General features: G+C 44.6%; 1 protein-coding gene across 2 annotated transcripts in view; it reads left to right on the top strand.

Annotated features, from left to right (window-relative positions):
- The window catches only part of rbks (ribokinase), a 49669-nt gene that overhangs the window by 11653 nt on the left and 17401 nt on the right, over positions 1–20615 (top strand). For both annotated transcript variants that reach the window (XM_079640313.1, XM_079640314.1), the window contains exons 3-7: positions 325–457; positions 1480–1543; positions 1929–1991; positions 3235–3399; positions 17318–17409. In XM_079640313.1, coding sequence (XP_079496439.1) covers positions 325–457; positions 1480–1543; positions 1929–1991; positions 3235–3399; positions 17318–17409 — 517 coding nt within the window. The remainder of the gene's footprint in view (positions 1–324; positions 458–1479; positions 1544–1928; positions 1992–3234; positions 3400–17317; positions 17410–20615) is intronic.

Genomic DNA, 20615 nt, shown 5'->3' with positions numbered 1-20615 from the left:
GAGCTCAACCAGGAAAAGATTTGGCCCTGAAGGTTTATCTTCACATTTTGACATCTCCCTTTACTTCTTGGTTTCAATGTAGAACGCTCACACTGCCAAATAACACATTTTTCATAGTTTGAAGGAATATTTTCAAACTTTTAGTTGCAGTCTGAAGAGACTGTTGAGATGAAAAATCAAATTAGGACTGCAAAATCCAGCCAAAGCATGTTTTTAGGTAGAAGACTCTTACTTTTTCATCCTCTAAATCCTTTGAGGTTCTTTTGAATGGAGGTGAACTCCATAAAATGGTGCTAATTGCCTATTCATTTTTTTGTATCTCAGCCAGGCACCAAGACTACCAAAAGCTGGGGAAACCATCCATGGTCACAAGTTCTTCATTGGCTTTGGAGGGAAGGGGGCCAACCAGTGCATACAGGCTGCGAAACTGGGAGCCAAAACCGCAATGGTCTGCAAGGTATGACACTGGAATCAAGTTTGCAGAAATACACTGTTGCTGTGATTTACATTATGTGTGTACCTTTGGATCCAAGCATTAATGTGTGCATTTTTGAAAAAAAAGTTGATTTGCTTGTCCAACCTTTGTTTAATCTACGTCCAACTCAGTACAAACACAGCTACCATAGTCCGCCAACTAGTTAACAATTCCCTAAGACATTGCAGCTTCGTTCACACTTCAGTCATTTCACCACATCAACTCTTCATGCCTCATTTCCTCTTGATCAATACCATACCGCATGCATACGCCCACCCACACTTGCGGGCCTTCAAACAAGCCTATTCCCATACCATACAACCCAGAGTCTCCAATCAGTACGCTCAGCGTGGCCTTTCAACCCGCGCACTAAAGCACCAAAGCCCCACCTCTGTCAGAACAAAGAGGCCCGATCGATAACAACCCAGTGCGGGAGGAGCTCTCCGGGCATGGGGAGAACCCAAAAATAGACACCCGGGCTTGTCAAAAACATCCAAGACGTAAGGCCACTCTTCAAAGAGATTGGGGCCAAGCAGCCAATACCAGCCCAACCCATTATCACAGGCAGCTAGAAGTGCCCTCGTTTTGGCACATTTTTTGGAAAGCGTGGGTTCGAAGTAGGCGCCTCGGGGCAAGGTGGGGACCCCTTCCACAACCCAAAGTAGCTACAGATGTGGACATCCCAATGCGGAGCAGGGGAAGAGGGGAAGGAGGGAAGGAAAACGAACGTGAGGTGGGTATGAAGAGGCGTGAAGGCGGGGTTATCGTGTCTTCGAGGCTTGGCGCAGCTGGTCGTGTGTTTTCGCGTGTGTGCATTTCTTGACTTTGTGTGTTAGTTTTTACACATTTTCGGCGGCGGCACCATGCCAGTATGCTGGCAGGGCACACGAAAATCCAACCCAACTGAGGTTTGACTATACCACTTTTCAAAAGTTGCCGCTAACCAAGTCTGACCCCGCTTGACACTCTCTTTGTTGAAATCGTTTTGCTTTCCATCTTTCTAGGTTGGTAAAGACTTCTTTGGAGACAATTACATTCAGAATTTCAAAGACTATGGTGTAAACACAGGTACGTTTTTTTTCTTGCATTACTGCATGCCAAATTGGTTGCCATTGTTGCATGGTAAGAAGTTCACGGTCAGAGCGATTACATTTTTTGCATGTATTTTGTCATTTCTGTTTAGTTGCTCATGCTTTTGGATTTACTGGGAGATTTCTCAATCATTATGTCCAATGGTGGGTAACCAATTGGAATTTGTTTAAAATAAAGTTGCTTTTCAAAATTTGCTCATATCAGACTCCAGATGTTTGTGGCCTGTCTCTTCATAGACAGAACCAAAGGAATTACAAGCAATTATAGAAGTTACTATGGTGACAAGTGTGTTTTATGAAACACAAATAATGGATGCTTTCAAACTCTGTTATTCACCTTTCGTATTTTCCCTCTGTCTCAGACTTTGTCGGGCAAGCATCTGATGCAGCCACAGGAGCTGCCTCAATCATTGTAAACGATGCAGGTAAATGCTTTTCTTTTGCCACTAGCTGATGGCATCCTCCTGAGATCCCAAACACTCTTTCAGTTGTAGAAATGGCCTTATACTGTACAGGCTCAACCACGAGTGTATGCTTGCTACCAGCAAACTCTTTCTTACTACTACACAAACACCTTCACACAAGCTGTACGCCAATGCATTTAGTGGCGCCTTTGACACACAAGAGTTGGACTGACTAAAACACACACACACACACACACACACACACACACACACACACACACACACACACACACACACACACACACACACACACACACACACACACACACGCACACACACACACACACACACACACACAGGTTCCAATCTACAACAATCCAAGACTTTCTCCATGGAGAGTAATTTGTGTCATTTTGCAAATACACTTTTACACATTTAGATATAATCCTATGTTATATGGATGCAGTCTTGGATTTGGATCCCTTTTTCTACAATTTAACATGGAATTAGGTGTTTGAATGCAGTGATTTTAAAGAAAAAATAAGTCCAACTGAAATGTGTTATACAAGAGATTGATTTAAAAAAAAAAAAAAAGAATCATCTAAATTCTTGTCCACATGCCTTGCTGCATTAGTTTGAAAGCGTCAATTTAGTCAAATGTGTTAAGCATTTTCCTTAAGCGGTGAAAGACAAAGCAAGAAGAACAACACACAAATGCACGACAAAACGTAAGTGTTTATTTGAAGTATTTGAAAGGTTACAATGTGATAACAATGAAAATAGGTATATTATGGCGTGGACCAGCGCATAGCTCAATTGGTAGAGTTACTGTAGCAGCCCATGTACCGGGGGCTTGGTCCCTAAGCGGAGGACCCGGGGGTGTGAATCCGGCTGGGAAGCATTTGCCTGCCTGTCATCCCCATTTAAACTCTGTCTCTATAATTAAGGCACCGGATGCCCTAAAAAATCTTTGAAAAAAAGTATGTAAGGCATGACAATTTTGAGGGAAACTTGACTATTAATGTCCTAGTTGACACTGAAAATGTTCACTTTTTATACCAAGGTCAGTTGCTACTGTATATTGCCCTCACACATACTGTAAATAGTGTGAAAACATGAAAAGTACAGTAAGCCCCCACAGTTTCTTACATCACACATCCCGTATTTAGCCCTATTTATAGGGTTGAGAGTTCCCATGGGTTGTCAAAGTCATCACACGGTGGCTGTTGTTTCCTCACACGTCTCTTTTGGTGTCCGCGGGCAGGTGATAATGCCATTGTGATCGTGGCTGGTGCCAACATGCTGCTGGGCAGTGAGGAGCTGCACAGAGCTCTTCCAGCCATCAGTCATGCAAAGGTCCTGGTGTGCCAGCTGGAGATCAGCCCTCAGACGTCCTTGCAGGCGCTATGCATGGCTCAGCAGAACAAAGGTCAGTGAGTGTATTTGTGCTTTACATGATGGTGTGTCCACAGCTCATGTGCAGGTTGCTCAGTTGCCAGGATGAACATTCTTATAGGGGCCATATTATGCGTTTTCGGGTTTTCCCTGTAGTGTGTTTTACAGGTTTTTGTGCATGTATACCTCCCACACACTTCCCCCCCCCCCCCCCCCCCTGCCTGAAGTGCCTTCATTGGACTCCTTTGTGTACTTGTCACATCACTTTGTGACACTCGCGCTTCTACTGGCTAGCGCTCTAGCACATTGTCTGTGTTTGGCCAAGGGTCAAGACATCTCAAAGCAATTCACCACACCAATCACAACAGAGCTGGCCAGCTAACCAATCAGACTATGGTTTCAGACAGAGGGTGAAAATACTGTAGGTGCTGCAGCACAGGCAGTATGAGAAAAATAAAGATGTTTTTGAACATTAAAGAAAGTAAAAATACAAACATGAGACCTGAAAAAGAGCATTATAGGGCTGCTTTAAGACAAATTCTTCCCACTGACTCGAAGATGATAATATTTGTTCACGAGTGTTTGTTAGGTCACTGCAGCTCACATTCCACATAAAACACCATGTCTGTACTAGGGGTGTAACGGTTCACAGAATTAATGGTTCCACCTCTCGCACTTATTGTAGTCCACAGGGAACCCGAAATGTTCCCACACAGCTGATTTAAAAGAAGCAGATGGGTCTTCTCTTCTAGCTCCTGTGTGTTATCTGAAATCGCCATACTAACTTTTCTTCTTGTATTTTGTTCGTTTTGCTGTATTTTCTTCTTGTTCTTCATTTGTTGTTTAAGAGCGGCTGGCAAACAGCTTTTAGGCGCAATACCGCCCCCTGGGTTATATATAGAGTGGCGGAGTCCCTCCCCTTCCGGTGGACCTCCATGGGACCGTATTTCGGAAAGATTATGTATTGAAGTCAATGGAGAGAGAAAGATTATCTTTCGATCCCGTTTGAATTGTGCCACGAATTACACATATGATGTTTGTCAATTTAAAAGATAATTTTGCCTGTCAAAAAAAAAAAATGTGTCGTAAAACTGTGAAGTAATATTTTTTTGTGTGAAACGCTGAATGAACTACATCTCTGCTCTCCCAAAACAACACACGTCACCAAGATGGCCGTCACTACTGTCTTGCTAAACAAGGGATTGACTACCCTCACTATCAATACGTCCAGAAGAATGTCATGCAAAGCTGCCTGCCTTCCTTTGATTCTCTCTGAACTGCCTGGTCTTTTTAATGTCAACCATTTGTGCAGATAGCATGAGGTAGAAAAAGATTGCCGATGCTAATGTAGCGTTAGCGCTGGCATTTCTCCCCCGGGCTAATGGTGTATTATAGAATGATCACACCGGTGTGACAGTACTCTTCAAAGGGTTCACGAAATATGACTACTACTCTTACTGTTTAACATTTTGGGTTACTTAATGTTACTTCATGTTAAGGCTAATACAAATGACAAGGCTAAGGCTGTAATGCTAACTAACGTGCTTGCTACTAGCTAGGTAGCTAACTTGATCCAGCCACTCCTGTTCCTTTCATCAGACGGGAAGCGAAAGAACGAGCAAGACCCATTGCTGGTATGATAGCAAACTGGTACTAAGCACACGGGCATCTTGTTAAAGTTATCTTAGCTATCTCTTATATTTAACGGAGGAAAACAATTGTGACATCACTTACGCGACTGGGATTTGTAGTCTTTCTAGTTGCGTATTTTTCATAGTCTCATATTTCAACAGTTTTACGACAAACTGTGACTTTTTTGACATGGAAATGATTTTTTAAGATTGACAAACATCATAAGTGTAATTCGTGGCACAATTCAAACGGGATCGAAAGATACGTTTTCTCTCTCCATTGACTTCAATAAATACTTTTTCCGAAATAAGGTCCCATGGACCGGAAGTAGATGGGCGTGACTCCGCCACTCTACAGTGTTATGGATACTGCCCTGAGTGACAGACTTTTTTCCCACTCATAAAAAAAAAGGCGTATTCGTCGTGTGACTGCATGTGCCGAACCTTGACGGTTCGGGACAAATACGGATACCGTTACACTCCTATTCTCTACGGATATTGCCAATTGATTAATTGTTGTCCTGCGTAAACGGTAAATGGTATCGCTCCTCTTGAAAGCTGGTGATACCACTGAGTTGAATAACTATCGTCCTACCTCAAATCTTTGTGTTATCGAAGATTCTTGAGTCCCTAGTTTCCACTCAGTTAAAACTTTTTTAATTCACACAACATCCTTAACCCTATGCAATCTGGATTCAGATCAAAGCACAGCACTGTGACTGCCAGTCTAAAAGTCTTAGACCATATTAAGGCTGCTTTGGGTAAAAAATCTGTTTGTGTTGCATTGTTTATTGACCTAGCCAAAGCATTTGACACTGTAGATCACCACATTATGTCTAATGTTATGTTGGTATCTCGTTTCGGTCATAATGCCATTTGCTGGTTTCAGAGTTATCTAACCGACCATACTCAATGCTTCAGGTTGGGTAGTACTGTCTCTGACCCTGTCACCTTGGAGAAGGGAGTTCCACAGGGCTCTATTTTGGGGCCCTTGCTCTTTTTATTATATGTAAACAATATTTGTAATCAAATGCAATTTTCTACCTTTAATATGTATGTTACGGTAAGTGAAGCAAGCAGGACCCAAATGCAGATAACGCTGGGCCACCAGGGTGGGTGGAGGGGGTCTGGAGGACGGGTTTTGGGCTGACAGCCCAGGAGCACAGCGGAGGACCCGGAAGGGATCTCGGGCGGACGGCCCGGGGGCAAGGCAGAAGCCGAGAAGGGGGACTCGGGCGGACGGCCCGGGGGCAAGGCAGAGTCCAAGTTGGGGGACTCGGGCGGACGGCCCGGGGGCAAGGCTGAGTCCAAGGTGGGGGTCTTGGGCGGACGGCCCGGGGGCAAGGCAGAGTCCATGGTGGTGCGAAGGCCACAGTGGGCGAACTCAGGGGGCCGAGCATGAGAGTGAAGGCAGCGGCAGGAAGAGTCAGGGGGCCGGGCCCGAGGGCGAGGACCGCGGCAGGAAGAGTCAGGGGGCCGGGCCCGAGGGGGAAGACTGCGGCACTCAGGGGGCCGGGCTCGAGGGCGAAGACCACGGCTCTCAGGGGGCCGGGCTCTCAGGGGGCCGGGCTCAAGGGCGAAGACCGCGGTTCTCAGGGGGCCGGGCTAGAGGGCGAAGACCACGGCTCTCAGGGGGCCGGGCTCGAGGGCGAAGACCAGACAGCTCCGGAGGCCGGGCAGGACCCGGTGTCGGTGGGGCAGGCTTCGGCAGGATCCCCCACGGAAGAGGACCAGGAGTTGGCAGGACCCCCGGCGAGACAGGTGATGGCGCGGCCTCCCAACGGAACAGGACTAGGGGTTGGCAGGACTCCCGGCAGAAGAGTTGTCGGCGGGACCCCCAGAGGAACAGGACATAGGATTGGCAGGACCCCCGGCAGGAGAGTAGTCAGCGGGACCTCCAACGGGACTGGACATGGAGCTGGCAGGATCCCCAACGGAACCTCCAATGGCACAGGAGATAGGGTTGGCAGGACCCCCGGCAGAAGAGTAGTCGGCGGGACCCCCAACGGGACAGAACATGGAGTTCGCAGGACCCCCAGCGGAACCTCCAACGGCACTTCAGAAGGGACTTGAGTTGGGACTTGAGTAGGGACTTGAGTAGGGACCAGAGTTGGGACTAGAGGAGGGACTAGAGGAGGGACTAGAGGAGGGACTAGAGGAGGGGACTATGGCAGCTGGGGCCAGAACGGGGGCCGGAACCATGGCTGCTGGGGCCAGAACTGGGTCTGGAACCATGGCTGCTGGGGCCAGAACTGGGGCCGGAACCATGGCTGTTGGGACCAGAACTGGGGCTGAAACCATGGCAGCTGGGGCCAGAACTGGGGCCGGAACCATGGCTGCTGGGGCCAGAACTGGGTCTGGAACCATGGCTGCTGGGGCCAGAACTGGGGCCGGAACCATGGCTGTTGGGACAAGAACCGGGGCTGAAACCATGGCTGCTGGGGCCAGAACTGGGGCCGGAACCATGGCTGCTGGGACCAGAACCGGGGCTGGAACCATGGCTGCTGGGGCACGGGCTGGAATCCTGGCCCTGCGTCTCCTAGATGCCCTTTGGAGACACCGTGGACCTCCACCAGGATTGTAGTCGGATCCCAGGAAAGGGTTAGAGGCTTGAGAAAAGTTTCCAGGACTACTGGTAAAAAGTTGTAGCCACTCAGGCAACAAACTCCTGAGCCAGGGCTTGCGAGCAACCTCCTGGCGTGCCTCCTTCAAAGCAGCCACTCTACCCCGTATAGATAAGGCATCATACCATGTATAAAAAATGTACTCCAGAGAGTACCCAAGACGTTCCGCCTGTAGCATCAAAAAAGCTGAATCTGCTGAGTCCATTTGTGGTTGGTTCGTACTGTTACGGTGAGTGAAGCAAGCAGGACCCAAATGCAGATAACGCTGAAAAGGCCTTTATTTCAAGGATAACGAAAAATACTAGGGCAAAACAGAACACTCACCGGTGAACTCAGTCAGAAACAAAAGACGAACCAACACTGAACACAGGAAGAGACAAGACTAAATACAGAGAGGGGTAATTACAAGACGAGAAACAGCCGGGCAGGGGAGGAGAAACACAAGGGCGACAGGTGAACACAATCAGACAATTAGACACACCAGGGAAACTAACGACAGGGAAAAAACACAGGAAGAAGGACCAGACAACATACAAGGAGGAAAACACCCATAACCAGACATAAAAAACTACAACCGTGACATAACATGAGAATCCTGACAATGTATGCTGATTACTGTAAGGGAAACTTCTGCAGCAATGGAGAGTCAGGACTCAGAGAGACACGAGGAGAGTTGGAGCTTTGATGTCAAACAATTATGTTTATTACAAGTCAAACGGAGAATTCATATAACAAGTCACAGCAGCAAAAGGTTCTGACTGCACGGGTGGGTTGTCATGTCAATTCTGATCAGCCTCTCTCTCGATAGACCTTTTAATTAGTTTACAGAGAGTAAACAACATATTGGGGCGTTAACACCTGGAGACACTGAATCACTTATCTGACTCTTAGGCTCTGTGAACGAGAGTTGACCGGTCATAAAACTGATAATGTCAACAATAGTTGAGACTTCCCATTCCTTAAGACAGATAACAGACTTAGGGTTGGTTGTAAACGTCAACAGACAGAAAGGTTAAATATTTAGGAGTAAAGACAGAATTATTCCCTCACAATTACACTGTTGTATATTCATGTGCTCCTTCTCTGGATATGGCCGTTTCCAATTTAAAATCTGATTTTATCAGGCTGCAGCATGCACTTCTTGATTCCAAACTGCTATTGAACAGTAAGAAAACCAAAGCAATGCTTTTTTCTCCCAAGTCAGTGTCCTCTTGCCTCTCCATTGACACCCTTGATGTCTCTGTTGAGTTTGTCGATACCTACAAATATCTTGGCTTTTGGTTGGACAGAAATCTAAACTTTAAACATCACATTGAAGTTCTAACAAAGAAATAGAAATTCACTCTTGGCTTCCTTTTCAGACTTAAATGTTGTTTTTCAACTTCATCCCGTAAAAGGTTGGTGTCTGGCTTATTCCTGTCCCAGCTGGACTACGGTGATACCATTGATAGATTTGCCTGTCCCACTGTCTTGGCCAAACTTGACCCACTCTACCATGCTGCACTGCGATATATATCAAATGCACCCTATAGGACTCATCATTGCAAACTGTATAGCCTAAATGGATGGTCCTCACTTACTATGCGTAGGATACAGCATTGGTTTTTATGAATGTATAAAGCCATTTTAGGTAAGCTTCCACTCTACATATGTGCCAGATTTGCCCCAGTTTGTGACGCTTACAACCTCAGATCCAGTGCCTTGATACGTTTCCAGGTACCCGCTGTGCGGACTAAGGCTGGAAAAAGGAGTCTTTTTATTATGTTCCTTGGTCTTGGAATGACCTTCAATCAAGCCTAAAACTGAGGGCACTTGTCTCAATAGCATGTTTTAAATTGAAGTTGTCTGAAGTCCTTACCACCAGCTTTTTCGTCTTTTGTTTTCTTAGTTATGCTCTCTATATTTTATATGTTTGTGTTATGTGTAACGTTGCTGCCTTCTTGGCCAGGTCAGCATTGTAAATGAGATGTTATCTCAATGCTTTTTTATCTGGTTAAATCAGTGGTTCTCAAAGTGGGGGGCGCGGGGGAGCAGACGAATGCCAGGTGGGGCGCGAGAGACCAGGAGGAAAAATGGTGTGTGTGGAACGAGCCATTTTGTGTGCGCGAGGGAGAGATAGCGCACCGGTACCGGAGATCGTTGTTATTAGCATCTGGTGCTAGCGAGCTATGCTAACGGATATAAGGAGTTTTTTCAACAACAAAGTGGAGGAGAGTCCTCTCCTGTCAGACTGAGAGACTCAGTGAACTAAAGGACTCTCTGAGTGTTATCTCAGTGGGTCTCAACACAATTAATTCCGAGGCACACGTTTATATGATCATTATAGTTATAAAAAAACAAGAGAATAAATGAAAAACAGGTATGAAATACTATATGACAGTAAAACAAGAATAAAGTTTAAAAGGGTGATTTTTAAAATATCCATAAAGAAAAAGTAAATCTGTTTACAGTTCTGTTTCATATGGGTGTTGAGAGATGTATCCATAGATCTATTCATTTTGCTCTCAATCTGCACCAGATTGATGTATTTAACTTCAATATTTAAAAATGAATCTTCCCGGGGGGGGAGCTTGCCCCCGGACCCCCCTATGTAAGGTCCACACACCACTTGTGAAAATAGCACTTGACCCCTGCTTACACCTATATTCCGTGAGCTGATTATCGAGCCTTCATTGTAACAGTCGCGGGTACACTGTGTATATGCGTGGGGATTGTTGCAGTAGAAAACTCCACTGTAACGACCGGTACATTAATGGGAAACTCTAAATGTTTGAGCACCCTCTATGAAACGTCAAGCTACCCCACAGCCATAGGCGGATTTTGCGGGGGGGCAGGGGGGGCATTGCCCCCCCTGGTGGCTGAAATATGTTATAGCATTACTAAGTCTAAAACTGTTCCAATACAAATATTTTGTATATATAAATATTTTAATAGATGTAATAAAATGATTGTTACAATACAAATCTGAATAATATCATGTTTTGTTTGAAATAATTTCATTTTTGAGCAGTCGCATGTTGTGACCATAGACTGTATATATAAAGGGTTGTGACGTGTGTGTGTGTGTGTGTGTGTGACGTGTGAGGTTAAAGACAAAAGTTCCCTCGCTTTTTTTGTATCCAAGTGATTCAGCTATTGTATTAGCAGTAATGGATATTCGGCGATTTTTAAAACGTCCAATTTCGTCTTCAGCTTCAACAACAGAAGAGCCACCGACTGAGCCTAACTTTACCAACCAGCAGCCGTCACAATGTCAAGTGGCAGACACGCAAATGAGCAGCTCTGGATTAGCTAACGTTAGCCCCACAGCGGAGAGCTCTGGATTAGCAGGACCAGCTAACATTAACCCCACAGCAGGGAGACCACCGGCACCGGGGCCGTCAGTGGGTCATGATGATCTTGGGGAAAAGCACAGCTGTCCCAAGCAGCCTACTTTATCCGATTTCCCCTCAAAAATGTTTGGGAAAACGAAACGATCATTTTCCACGTACTATTACAAGAAATATCCCTGGCTGGAATATTCAGTACGAATTGATGCCGTCTTCTGTTTTTCATGCCGCCACTTCCAGACTGACAGCGGTGTGGAGGATTCCTTTAGAAAGGGCCTGAGTGACTGGAAAAAACTAAGCAGCAAACTGGAGAAACATGCACAATCCCAGGCCCATCTGAACTGCATGGTTAAATGGGATAACTATAAAGTGACTGCATCTTCTGGATCTATTGCAGCGAAACTTTCCCGAAGCCACAAAGATTCTGTTGAGAAGAACAGATCTTATTTGTGCAAAATTGTTGATATTGTGAGGCTGTTGTCCAAACTCTGATTGCCTTTTCGTGGGCATCAGGAGGGAAGCGAGTCAGAGTCGCGTGGGAATTTTCTTGAGGTTTGTGGATTTTTCTCCAAGTATGATTCTGCTTTTAAAAACATGCAGTCCAACTATTTCAATGCTACTAGCCCGGATTTCCAGAACGAAGTCATTGACATATGCTCTAACTTAGTTCGTGCAGAAATTGAAGAGAAAGTGCAGGATACTGGATTTTTTTCTATAATTGCAGATGAGGCCAGGTCTTGCAAAACGGAACAATTATCAGTATGTATCAGATATGCAGAGCAGCTTGAAATCAAGGAGCATTTTTTGTGTTTTATTGATTGCTCAGCATCTCGCAACGCGGCTGGGATTGTGGAAGCAATAAACAAAGGACTTGAGATGTGTGGACTGAAACATATCCCAATTGTTGCCCAGAGTTACGATGGTGCCTCCGTCATGTCTGGTCACGTTTCTGGTGTGCAGCAGCGCATCAAAGAGACCCACCCATACGCAGTGTACGTGCACTGCATGGCACACAAACTAAATCTGGTGCTTGTGGAGTGTTGTGCTGTCAACCGCAGCGTGAAAACATTCCTGAACGTCATTGACAAACTCTACTCTGTATTTGCAGAGCCGTCAAACCATCATCGATTCATTGAAATGCAGAAATCACTGAATCTGAAACAAACTGAAATAATACAGCCAAGTGAGACAAGATGGGCGTACAAGTGGCGATCTGTGAATTCCGTTAAAACTCACTACTCTGCAATTATAGGGTGCCTGAGAGAAATGAGTGACGAGGGAGACAAGTGGTCTGTGGAGGCCAGTGGCCTTTATGCCCACATGACCAGAATGTCTTTCATTACATGTGTTATTGTATTGGAAGACATACTGCGTGTGATTCATGTTACGCACAAGGCCCTACAGTCCTCCAGCAGCACACTCTCCGAAGCTGCAGCGCTTACCGACAACCTGAAGGCGCACTTCAAATCTCAGAGACAAGCAGATACGTGGAGCAATATGTGGGGATCAGTGAAACAGTTCTGCCGGGACAACAACGTGCTAGTACCTAGGGATGCAGATGTTGAGTGTCAGACTCCGGGTCCCCTTGCACCCAAAAGAAAACGGGTTACAAAACCCCCGACCTCCCTCGACAGTTTCCTGGTTACAACTACTTTGGGCCAAAGAGAAACTGATGAAAGTGGCGCACAAATGTCACAGAGTGATACAGCTGGATATCAGCAGCACCTCAATCTCCCTGTGCTGGACACCCTCATCAACGAACTAGACAGACGATTCACGGGAGAGTCCATAGAGCTGGCACGAGCATGTGGAGCAGTGTTTAAATGTGAGAAAAAAGGAATTGAACCTCTCGTACAAAAATACGCACAGCTGCTCAAAATTCACCCTCTCCTTCTTGGATCAGAGATGGACCTTGTTAAAGCCTCTGCTGTCGCACCTGTTGCACTTGAGCATCTCCGAAAGACTGTTAAAAAGGAGAGCTATCCAAATCTATACAAGATGCTCCAGTTGGCACTGACTCTGCCTATCGGATCTGCCACCTCTGAGAGAAGTTTTTCTGCAATGAGGAGAATTCGGAACTGGCTGCGGTCAACGATGAGAGGAAGAAGATTTTCCTCACTTGCGGTTCTTCACATTGAGGACGACATAACCGCACAGCTGTCACCTGAGGGGATAGTGGACGTATATGCGGAACGTAAAAAACGGCGTCTACTTCTGAACTAAGGTAGGACACCAAGGGATATAGTAGTTATCAAATAAGTATAAGATATGCACAGTTTTGATACGTTTTTTACAGTTATGTAATGCACTGTTGTTGGGGGGAGAGACCGCCCCTTCCATATGAGTGTGTGTGTACGGCGGGCATGAGGCGTGCATGACGGAACGAGTTGTGTTCGTATGTGGAAAAATCATACTCAGTGCGGTGAGCACGAAATGGTTGGGACTGTGTACTGAGTGACGTCAGTAAAAAAGGTTTGCCCCCCCAAGCGCAAATGTCAAACTCCGCCTATGCCCACAGCACCCCTAAAAGAAATCTCTGGCGCCGCCACTGAGCCTTACTATTTGTGTTGGGGGGGGCCCGACTTTTTTTTTTCTCCAAAGGGGGGGCCTGACAGAAAAAGTTTGAGAACCACTGGGTTAATTGAAGGTTAAATAAAAAAAACGGAACCAATTTCAGACCCTTCCTCTCACTTCCTTTTTGGTGATAACCAGGTTATTGAGCTCATCATCTTTAACAACATCCTATTATTAGCACGCCTCGCGTCATTCGATACGTCTGGGGAGCCTCACGCCCCTGTCATCAGGGCCTGTCGCTGGTAATCACTCGCTGCAGGCTGCCAGAGCGACAGTCGCAGCCACAACCGTGTTGCAGATGGGACACCCAGATGGCCTCGCCGAGTGCCACCCTCTTTCCCCCGAACCCCCCCTTCCTCAGTGTCGACCGTACCATGGGATCAGGCTCTGCATGTGGCACCAGGAGAGAGGCAAGGCGAGCGAAGACGCTTGGCAAAGATGCCACTGTTGTCGATGCTGCTCCACCAGAGACTTGCGTAAATGGAGTTCTCTGGAGGGAATGGGTGTTAATGGGTTTGGCGGCGAGGATTTAATGGTGCGGGGGTGAAGCGTCGCACAAATTACGCAAATGTCACCAGCGAGCCACACGTACTGTGGATGCCAGCTCTCGAAAAACACTTGTTGAGAAAAGTTTAGGTTCCTCACGTGTAATTAGTCGAGATAAAAATGTATCTATATATTTACTTCCATCTAATATTGAGAAGTCAATGGAATTACATTAATTTCTAAGACCTGAGGAAATGCTAGGAGTTGTGTAGTTTCACTATTTTTTTTCTCTTCCATCTTCAACCCCCCCTTCCTCTTGCTTGTCTGAGCAAGAAGCCGCTTTTATATTTCTCACCAGATGCAATTAGAGCCTCTTAAAGCCCTTTCACACACTCACTGATGACTCATTTACTTTGTGTGTGTGTGTGTGCTTCCAAGTAGGAGCGTGCAGGGGATCTAACCCTGTTTTTCCCTCTGCTCTTGTTTTCCATCCACCTATCCTCCCAAAATCCACCAAAGCAACACACTGCTGTATTTTTGTGCTTCTTCGAGCTGACCTGGTTGCTTTTCCAACACATCTGCAAGCAGACTTTGAACTTCCATGCAAAAAAAAAAAGCCCAGTCATGACACACACATTCTCCTGCCAGACGTGACTCAGTATGCACACAAGCAAGTATTACCACATCTGTCCCAGCAGCTGTGAGCATGTCTGTGTGTGTGTGTGTGTGTGCTGGAGTTTGTTTTACCAACACCTGGAAAGCAAAACATGCAACCTGAGACCAACGCACAGGTAAAAGTGACGTCCACAGTAGCAGCTCATGGCATCAGAGAGGCAGATTCCTTTATGCATGGTTGTATTAGGGATTTAACACAAGCTGCCCCTGTGTGCATATTGATAGGCTTCCATCCTCAGCAGTCTTATTGCATGTTTACTTAATGAGCATTGGGCCTATGCATCAGCACTGAAGTGACGCAAACGCTGCTTTTACGCCACAGTTCGCAACAAAAGAACATGTTATGGAAGACAACATTGTTCTACCAGTTCTTTCCATGGCTACAGATGCGAACTATTGACAATAGTACATGAAAAGCCCTGTAAGTGATTGAGCAATATAGCCTGCTTACATAGCATTGTTAAGTGCTTCAAAGAACTTTAATTTATTTAAACTTTATCATAATGTATTACAATTAATAGCACAACTAGGCTCACATATTCAGCCCGTCTGATTGTTGGGCTTATTTTGCTTCACATCTTTGTTAACTTATGCATGTGAGCTTCTGAGGAACATTGGAAAAATGTGGAGGAGAAAAACTACTAATTCCTCTTTTGAGTTGAAGAGGGGTTTTTATTATACTGTAAATAAACACAAGAAGAAGAAGAAGAAGAAACTGATTTAAAGTGCTTTCGAAAGCCAACATTTATGTCAGTTTTAATCAAATCTGTGTAATTGGGCAATTGTGGCAATCAAAACTCTGCATGGACATTTTTGGACACAGGTTAACAACATAAGTGGAAGACTGGCTTGGACTTTTGCTGAGGTCCGGTGTTTGCTTGACATCTGGACCAAAGAGAACATACAAAAGATGTCCTCAAAAATAACGACATTTATAAAGAAATTTGAGATAAACTTGAGGAAAAGGGATCTGCGGAGCATTCTACTTTATGTTGCTTGGTTAAAGTTAGCATTGTGTTGGTTCTCTAATAGCTTTTTTTTCCATCCCACAAAATAATTTAGTTTCATTTACAAGTGGAATATTTACTGAATTTCCAACAAAAAAAACATACTGTAGCATGGAACGGGACGGATAAAAAGGCTGACTCATATCTGGGTTTTAAGACTCATTCCTTAAAAATCTATTATAAGACTGACGTGTTTTGATTTTGCATTACTTATATTGACAGTAAAAAAATTCAGACGTATTCTTTAAAGATCCCTGGAAAGCATTTGTGGCGAAAAGAGGAGATAGGGAACTGATATAAAAACCTTCAAACAGACGACAGAGATCCCTCCTTCTTTATGCAAAAACAGAGGCATTGCACTCAGAGATCTCGCACTTCGAAACGGAAGTGATGGAAACTGAGGGGGAATACAGTTAACATAGAGAGAGAGGGAAGAAGAGCAACCTGGTGTCCCTTTTCTTGTGACATGTCCATAGTACATGTGGGTACACATACAGTATATGTGTGTGTGTGTGTGTGTGTGTGTGTGTGTGTGTGTGTGTGTGTGTGTGTGTGTGTGTGTGTGCGTGCGTGCGTGCGTGCGTGCGTGCGTGCGTGCGTGCGTGCGTGCGTGCGTGCGTGCGTGCGTGCGTGCGTGCGTGCGTGCGTGCGTGCGTGCGTGTGTGTGTTAGGAAACAGATAGACGATATTTCCACTTTTAGCGAGCAGCCCGGCATCCACCTCAAAGCGCCAGGTGGCCAAAGCCCTGCACAAACCCACGCAGCTGCTCTCTTATGTGCCCACGCAAACACACACACAGCAACTAGGCACACACTTTAGCACAACAGACTTTGATGTCACCAACGCTGAACATACATTTCCCTCACACACACTTGCATGAGGCTTTATTTTGTACACAGAGATATCAGAATTAATCGCTTCGTCAAGCTGGGCTTATCCTCACACATACACAGAATCATGGTATTAGATGCATTAATGCTCTGTGCTCATGAATATGCATAAGACAGTGATGTGCAACACGTACAGAGGATTACTTCTGACAAACACTCTTGCTCTCTCTCGCTCTCACCCTCCCTTGCGCTCCTCAACACACAGAGAAAGGGTCACAACTCATCTCACCCACACACTGACACACATATATAGGGGTTATATGCAGCATATTGACACACACTACCCTATAACTGCAGGGGTTACTGCGTACCACAAAAAAAGCTGCTGGATGTGAAGCTGTTTCCACCAGCATTCCCTCTTTTTTATTTCAAGGAATGCTAATTTAATCGTTTAAAAGGTGTCTTTTTATAGAAGCTTACCCACTTGAGCTATGCCTGCAAAAGCAATTCCCTGTGGTAGCCCACTAGTCTTTGTTCCCATTGAAAGTGTAATTAAGGTAATGTCAGATCTTGACACTGAAGCTTAGCAAATGGAAAAGAAACTTCACACAACTGTACAATGTGTCACTGATGGACATTGTAACAATTGTATCCCTTATTTAACAGCAAGCTGACAGCTATAACTGAGAAAAGTTTTATTTTCTTAACTTGTTAAGGATTGCATGTTATCCCAAGTGACCTGTAGATTACAATGATTTACTGTGTGGAAAATAAAATGTTTGGTTTCTTGTTACAGTAAAGACTATATTCAACCCAGCGCCGGCCATTCCTGACTTGGATACAGAATTCTACAGAGCCTCTGATGTGTTTTGCTGTAATGAGTCTGAGGTGATAATTCACACACACACACACACACACACACACACACACACACACACACACACACACACACACACACACACACACACACACACACACACACACACACACACACACACACAGAGATACAAATACACACAAAAACAAAAAGTTGAACAAAATGAATAAAACCAGTCCTACACTGTGGGTACTAAATTGACCGGCTTTCTGTTTGCAGTACGTGATATCAGTTGTAGATTTATCATCATTATTTGTCTTTTTGAGAAAAGATTTTGAATGTCACATCAAGGTAAACAACAGCAGGCGTTGTGTATTTTAGCTAGCGTTGATGCTTTCTGGAAATCCCTAGCTATTTCCTCTTGCTGTATACTTAACAAGGCTATAAAGCTAATGAGCTCAATGAGTTGCATGAAAATGTTTCAGTTGGCTCAGGAAAAAACTATTTTCTGATTTTTCTGATGTTTTGGTAAATAAAATGCTGTCTTGGGTACTGTTTGCTGGAGTTGCTGGAATGTAATCCTTCCCAAAAAGCAAGCTAGGGCAGCTAATGTTAGCTTAAACTTTGATAACGTTCAGGAGCGGCTTTGACACAGTGAGATAATACTGAGAAGTAGATGTGCTGGTCCTGAATGTGGCTTCAATGTAGCCTTTACCCAACAAACTAATATACAGTAGTTAGTTAATGATGCAATCCTTGACATTGAATCTAAGTAGTAAGCTAGTTAGCCTGGAATGCTAATTCTTGCAGTTTAGGCCACAATAGAGCAGATTACCAATTTCTTACACATTTTGCCTGGAAAAGGACACAACCTTCATCTTGGTGAATGGTCAGTTAGGTCAGGATTGTTAAAATCAACACAAACTGCCGTTTGAATGTGTCAACACTTGTTGAAAACTAACATTGGAAGCCTTTGTTTTGCCAACCCAGTCTCACGGCATTTCGTGTTATAGTCATAACCTATTGATTCGTGTTAACCAACACGATTTCCCCTTCTTTTCGTGTCACAGAGAACGATTTTAAAAGCAATGAATTTCTATTGGTAGTATATTTCATGCCTGCACCACGTCTTTTTGTCCGGTCGGGTCTTGGAAGACCGGAAGCTGTGGGGTTCACAAAAACATTTTCTGGGCTCAGAGCCTCAGAATACTGAAATATGTATTTTTTAAATATTTTCTTCCTTCTAATTTGTTATTCTTTTCTAAATAACACACTGACATTTACTCAACAATAACACACAATTATCCTTGTTTTTATTTGTTTAATTATACAATCTCTGGCTTTTTTGCCGTCCGTCAGGAACTGAATTTCAAAATAAAGTCACCGGAAAAACAGACATTTCCGGGACATTTTGATACACAGCCACTGAACTGATTACCCAAGAGCCTCAGCTATGGTTGAAGCTCGGTGATTGGATGTTTTAGCCGCAATGCACGTTGGGATATGGTGTTTAAGCGATATGAAATCGGAAAACATTTTAAAAAAAAAAGAAAATAATGCTTTATTCCGAGTGTGTGCTTTTCTCTTTGAAAGTCATCATATAACGGCATTGTAATACACGGTTCGGCTGCATTAAACATTACACATCTGCCGTAGTTCTTTATTTATAGAGCCCTGATTAGAAGACTTCTGGACAAACTGGAAGATCTGCCGCCGAAACTGAATACGTGACGTGGGTCATAAATATATCAACAACCGCCTAGTGCAGTGACGACCAACTGGCGGCCCGCGGGCCAAATCCGGCCCGCCAGACATTCTCATCCGGCCTGCACGACGGGGGTGACTGTGGCGTTGGCGGAGTGGTTAGTGCGTTCGCCCCCAACCCATTTTTTACAATATCTCGTGAGTAAAGTGCAGTACCGGAGTCCAACAGAGAGGCAGCAGCTGCGGGACAGTAGACTGCGTACTACGAAACCTTCCCTGCCTTGAAGAAGAAGTGATCCTTCGTTGTGAAGAGTCTGCTTTGTGCGCTCCGCAGTCCTCACGACCACAGCAGTAGCCCCGCTGCGACAGAGTCCAACAGAGAGGCTGGAGCTGCGGGACAGTAGCCTAGAAGCAGGGTTGGGTTGTAACGGAATACATGTAACGGCGTTACGTAATCAGAATACAAAAATCAAGTAGGCTAACTGTAACTGTAACTGCTGGCGTTACATTTGAAAAACGAGTAATCTGATTACAGTTACTTTCGTAAACCTGAAGTGAATACATTTTGGAATACTTATTTGGAATTATTGGTGGAAAAGTTTCCTCACAAAATGTAATATTCATTTCCGGCAGAACTGTGTGCACACAGCACAGCGCTGCAGCATGTCTGTGAGCGAGAGAGAGATGCAGCGTGTCTGTGAGGCCCCGCCCCCGCACGCAGATGAGAGAGAGAGATCTCTTAAAATATATTGAAAGTTAGAAACGGAGATGGTTAGATAAAATGTGTAAGATAAAGTTTAAGTAGCATTTATTTATTGTCGAAATGATGACATTTATAACGGAATAAAATCAAAGTGAATGGCCTGCTGCTGCTGAATGCATGGGGCAAGTGACTGGAAAAAGTTTTTACATCGTTTCAGATAATAAATAATAATGATAATTCATTCTATTTAGGGGCGCCTTTCAAAGCACCCAAGGACACCTTACAATTCATAACATATTCTAAGGAAAGGTTTTAAGACAGTACAAAGAATGCATTCCGGGTGATGTTTTTTATGTGGGGTGCAGATGAGAGGGATTTGTCCAGAATGACACCAAGATGTTGTGTTTGAGTTCTTGATGAGCCATTAAAACAGTAAAACAAGTGTCTCCTGTTCACCAAAACAGAAACATACCCATCTGTTATGGAAAAAGAAAGTATTCCAAAAGTATTCTAAAAGTAATCTGAATACCTTTTTTAAGACACGTAACTGTAACTGTATTCTGATTACTTTCAGAGCATGTATTCAGTATTCAGTAACTGATTACATTTACAAAGTAACCCTCCCAACCCTACATAGAAGTGATCCTTCGTTAACGTGAAGAGTCTGCTAAGCTTTATGCGGTCCGCAGTACCTGAGCGTGCTCCACTAGCGGGCCAGCTATATAAAAATCGCTGGCCCGCGATAGTTTCTATTGGATACATTTTGGCCCTTGGACAAATGTAGTTGGTGATCCCTGGCCTAGTGGTTAAAGCACGTTATTGAATATTTTTGTTATGTTATATTTGATGAAAAAAATATTAAGAGTACAG

The sequence above is a fragment of the Notothenia rossii genome, assembly GCF_949606895.1.
Source record: "Notothenia rossii genome assembly, chromosome: 7".
Taxonomy (NCBI): Eukaryota; Metazoa; Chordata; class Actinopteri; order Perciformes; family Nototheniidae; genus Notothenia; species Notothenia rossii.
The sequence above is the reverse complement of the archived record's forward strand: the minus strand, read 5'-3'. Positions and strand labels throughout refer to the sequence as shown.